The sequence below is a fragment of the Gossypium hirsutum genome, chromosome A09, assembly GCF_007990345.1.
Source record: "Gossypium hirsutum isolate 1008001.06 chromosome A09, Gossypium_hirsutum_v2.1, whole genome shotgun sequence".
Taxonomy (NCBI): domain Eukaryota; kingdom Viridiplantae; phylum Streptophyta; class Magnoliopsida; order Malvales; family Malvaceae; genus Gossypium; species Gossypium hirsutum.
In genome coordinates, this window is record NC_053432.1 from 8,059,009 (window position 1) to 8,063,612 (window position 4,604).

Consider the following 4,604-nt stretch of genomic DNA (forward strand, 5'->3'; position numbering starts at 1 on the left):
GTTGATAATAAGAAGCGCATCTTTTTTTGCCATCGTCGAAAATTGTGACCATCAAACTAATCAAGCTTGACAAAGTTGGAAACCAACTCCCTTAGTGTTCCACTTTCATGTCTTGTAGTAGTCATCATGAAATAGAACCTTAAAATTATTAGTAGGAAACTTTGGTAAGAAAAATCTCAAACACACGAACGAAACACAAACAACAACTCAAACAGAAAACAAAGAAATAAGACAAGGTTCCAAGGCATGTATCAAGCCACTATGTTTAAGGTTTTATTCGCCCCCACCTATACTTGGTGTGTAAATTAACCTCGAGGATACAATGAAGCCAAATGACTATTTGTATTTTGCACTGACAAAAATAGTCCACTAAGCACTAAGCAATTTATAACAAGAAAACCAATTTCTATGAAGAATTTCCTCAATAGTTCTTTATAGAACAACCTAATAATAGAAGAAGGAGGAGAAATGGTAGAAAGAATTTATAAGAATTTTTCGGTATGTTTTCTAAATGAAATTTCATTCCTATTTATATAATTTTTCATGTCTATTCATAAATACATTTTTCAATAGGTGTCTTTTCTGAATAATCACATATCTAAAAGAGACATAATTATTCATCTAACATCTCCTGATTAAACATAACTATTCAAATAATATTGATTGAATAGTTATAATTCTTTATTAAAAATCAAGTGATATAACCTTTTACCAATAACCAAAAGATATAATTTTTTTATTAATCACATCTTTTCATTTATAGTTATTGAAACATTATAAATATTTGAAAATGCTCCAACACCAATGAATACAATGATTAAATATAATATTAAGGTTGGGTTTGCCTTTGTCCAAGAATTTGGAAGTCGATCCCATAAAAGGATAAATAAATAGATTTGAATAAACAAACATTTAAGATTCTTTTAAAAGGTTTTTGTAGAAGAAATTGTACTGAGGATGAAAGATTTTAAAATTCAACCTACTCGTTGAGGTATTTTTTTCTATGTTCTCTTTTTTTGGTGATATTTATTTATTTATATGATATAAGTATTGTTTATTAAGATGACATGCTAAATAAGCTCTATGCATACAGACACGTACCCTACTCTAGATTTAACACGTGTTACAAATTCTCATGCATGTATAACTTTGTAGGTGAGTAGGCTCGGCGAGCGAGCTCTGCCTGTGAACTTAGTTTGCGACCTTGTGAATTTAGACCGATGCCGGCCCAACCAAAATGGGTTTTGAACCGAGAGTGGTAACTATCGTATCACTACTAAAATTTTTTTAATTAGGTGATTTTTCAAATCATATCTTAATTTAAACTTTAAGTTAGTAATTTGTTTTTGTTAATTTTCAAACCCTCAACATCAAAGTTAGAAATAAGTGTTGGTGAAGAAAGGCTAGTAAAATATTGATTTATCAAATAAACTTAATTGAAACTGATTAAATTCGATCCAATTGGATCGAATGGATAGGCATTGAGTAATGATTGTTTTTAGGATGCCAAGGAGAGTGGAAAAACATTCAAGAAAGGTAAGCCGGTTGTTCAACTTTGTTGGCTTCGCAATAAAGGGACCCTTCCATTAATGGGGGTGCTTAGGCCACAATCATCATCAACCGTTTCTTCTTCTTCTTTTGCTTTTCCCCATAATACGCAATACAGTCCCGTACATAAAATTAGGCTTCCAATCACACTGTAAAATATTAATGGGTACTATCAGGACATGTTAAACAGAAAAAGAGAGTTGAAACTGTAAAACAATGGTTGATTCAGTACCTTCCAAGAAATATTGCTTCGCCAAGGAATATGGCACTCATAACAACTGCAATGGCAATTGAAGTTGGCTTGAAACTTGCAACAAATACAGGCCCCTTCAAGTGTATGCCCCATATGTGTACAACGCATAAAAAGGAGAACCCAAAAAGTCCCTAAACACGTAAGAAGCAACAACAAAGCTGCATTCAGATCCTGATCAAATTGTATGCTTCATGTTTGGGTTAATTGTACCAAATACTAAATCAGAACTTAAGGGCTTACCGAGTATAAGACAGCAACAGCAGCTAAATCAGAACTTAGTCTCCAGGAACTTAAGTTTGGTTCAGCAAGGAAGCATATTGGTAGAGAGATAATGGTCCCGAACAAGTTGTAAAAGAAATTTACAGTAACCTCTTCAGGGTAAATCTTCATTATTTGAGACTGTAACTTGCAATACAATTCAAAGTTTAGTTTCATGTAAAATACATTACATGATTAGATTAATGTATTTGGAAAGCTTGGAATCAGTATTTACCTGGATAATATACCCCAACGAAACAAGAACAAAGGCAACAGCTAGTAGGAGGCCACCAATGATCCAATTTGATTCAGATGACATTAACCCTAGAGGCCTTTGGTGTATAGCAGATGATGATAATGAAAAAACTTTGGGGCCCTTGTAAAAAATAATCACTAATGCACCACATATTGATGTAAAGGTGCCCATGATTTTAGCTCGACTGCTTGAACTTCTAAATGCTACTTTTTCAATCCTTGTATGTGCAAAAACATGGGGAAGAAAGGGTCTCAGGGAACTTTTCTCAAACATATAAACATCTTAAAACATGACATGAAGACAATAAAAGACCTGAAGAAGACAGCAAGTATGAAGGTAAAAGCTGGTGTGAGATTGCTAATGGCTGAAGCCAGAGTTGGGGAACTAAGTTGTAAGCCTTTGTACATGCATAATTGACCTGAAAACCTGTCTCCGAAACATGAAACAGATTCATGGGGTTGGGTTTTTCTTTGTCAATCACTATATGTAACTTAAAAGGGAAAAGAGATTCATACCCAAAAAGTCCAATAAGGAAAATTCTGGAAAAAAGAGGGTACTTCAATTGAGGGAGCACTGATTTGCTGCAAACAACAACAACAAAAAGCATCAGATAAACAAAGAAGACATGAAATTTATGAAAAATACACATTAAATTTGATGAAAACAGAAGACCTTTTAAAGAGGGAGACTAGGAGGAGGAAAACAAGGGTTCCTAAAATATAACAGTAGGCAGTGAAGACGACGTAGCTCATCCCTTTCACAGAAGCAGCTTTGATTAGAATGGTGGCAATTACAGTGGAGCACTCTACAGCAACCATGGCTATGCATGGTAATACTAATTCCTTCCATCCATTCCTGCTTGCCATCTCCCTCTCCTGTTTCTAACATATATTTTCATTCATTATTTGTTTGCTAGTAATTATAGTGTACTGTGTGGGAAGTGGGAACCCCACTCTGACATGGGGATAACTGAAAGAATATTATATGTATATATATAGTCTGTCAGCTAGTCTAGATATTTGTCCAAAAAAGATACTCTAGTTATAAAATCTTGAGAGAGAGTGAAAGATGGAATCATTTTGTCTTTTTTCTTCCAAGGGGTTTCACAAAAAGCACATTTATATACCAAATTATTCTACAAAAGTTTGATTTTATTTGATTTCTTTCCAAAAAATTATTGTATGATCCTTCCTACCACCTCATATATGATTTTAATCAATTATTTTATGTTATATCAGCAATTTTTTCTAACTTAAATGAAAAGGATTAAAACGATTTTCACGTCAAATTTCTTCATATTTTTTAACGTGAAATTTTCCTTTCTTGATTTTTTTTATTTTTTTTCTTTCTTCATCGTCTTTTCATTGTTAAAAAAAAGTATTTAAGGTTTTGGGTAATTCAAAATCAACAATGGAAGAATTACAGGCTAAGTAAAAAATTGGAGGGATCACAGAATTAGGTTCGTTACTATTTTTAGTTATTAAAATCAATGATTTTTAATCTTTTCATTCAACTATCAAATGATTTTTGGATTTAGTTCATAACAATTTTTTTTATTTTTTATTTATTAGAAAAAAAAAGTTAAATTGAAGTAAAAAGTGAGAGGAGCCCTTTTCAAATTTCTGACAATATATATGTAGTGGGGAATGGCTAGCTTCTTGTTCGTTTTATTTTTTTAAGTTTTGGTTTATATCCAAATTACAAATATGTTGCAAATTGCATCTTTACTGTGTCTTAAGTGCATAATGAAATTCTTGTTGGAGCCTTTGTATGAATTTAATTTGTAGTGTAATGTTAGTTGCTTTGGATTACTGGCCATTTCTTATCATGTTATTGATGTAATTCCTATTTATGTAGACATCTGGTGCTGCACTTTGAAGTCTTTCAATCAGTTTGGGTCTTCTTTTCATAATGCTATTATTGTTTTCTCACTTTTACATTTAAACAAAGGATTTTGATATTTACTTCTCTACTTTCAAGTTTGCTAAACCAAAACATATTGTGTTTTTGTCCATGGTTTTTAAGTTTTGGTTTATATCCAGATTGCAAATATGTTGCAAATTTTCTTTTATCTTTTTACTTGGAATTTATTTTATTTAAGAATTGGGTGTTTGGATCATGTGATTGAAACTTTAGTTTCTGTTTGGTTGATTAGAATGTGAAAGAACAAAAAAGAAAATGTAAGGTCTTTTTCAAGTTTGAGGTGAGCGAGAAATTTTTTATAATTTTGTCTCTTTTTTTATTTTTTATAAATTTGCACAATATCTAGGTGGACGAGAATTTTTTTTT

At 31.8% G+C, this 4,604-nt stretch overlaps 1 protein-coding gene across 2 annotated transcripts; it reads right to left on the minus strand.

Moving 5' to 3' along the window:
* Positions 1–1,404: 1,404 nt before the first annotated feature.
* LOC107890204 (WAT1-related protein At5g40240) lies at positions 1,405–3,243 on the minus strand. Of its 2 annotated transcripts, none has more exons than XM_016814698.2 (7): positions 2,988–3,243; positions 2,831–2,896; positions 2,628–2,741; positions 2,295–2,532; positions 2,042–2,200; positions 1,781–1,932; positions 1,405–1,697 (listed from the first exon to the last, which is right to left on the minus strand). In XM_016814698.2, the coding sequence occupies exons 1-7, from the start codon at positions 3,179–3,181 to the stop codon at positions 1,550–1,552; spliced, it is 1,071 nt and encodes a 356-aa protein (XP_016670187.1). In that variant the 5' UTR covers positions 3,182–3,243; the 3' UTR covers positions 1,405–1,549. The 2 variants fall into 2 exon arrangements, with proteins under 2 accessions (XP_016670187.1, XP_040933435.1); XM_041077501.1 differs by having other exon boundaries at positions 2,042–2,206.
* Between the last annotated feature and the right edge of the window lie 1,361 nt (positions 3,244–4,604).

Bases quoted from the DNA above. Each gene is read 5' to 3' on its own strand.
- LOC107890204 (XM_041077501.1), bottom strand. From the start codon at position 3,181: ATGGCAAGCAGGAATGGATGGAAGGAATTAGTATTACCATGCATAGCC. The intron at 2,897-2,987 runs GTCTTCTGTTTT...TGTTGTTTGCAG, and splicing joins CTAGTCTCCCTCTTTAAAAG to CAAATCAGTGCTCCCTCAAT. The intron at 1,933-2,041 runs GTAAGCCCTTAA...TTACGTGTTTAG, and splicing joins CTGTTGCTGTCTTATACTCG to GGACTTTTTGGGTTCTCCTT.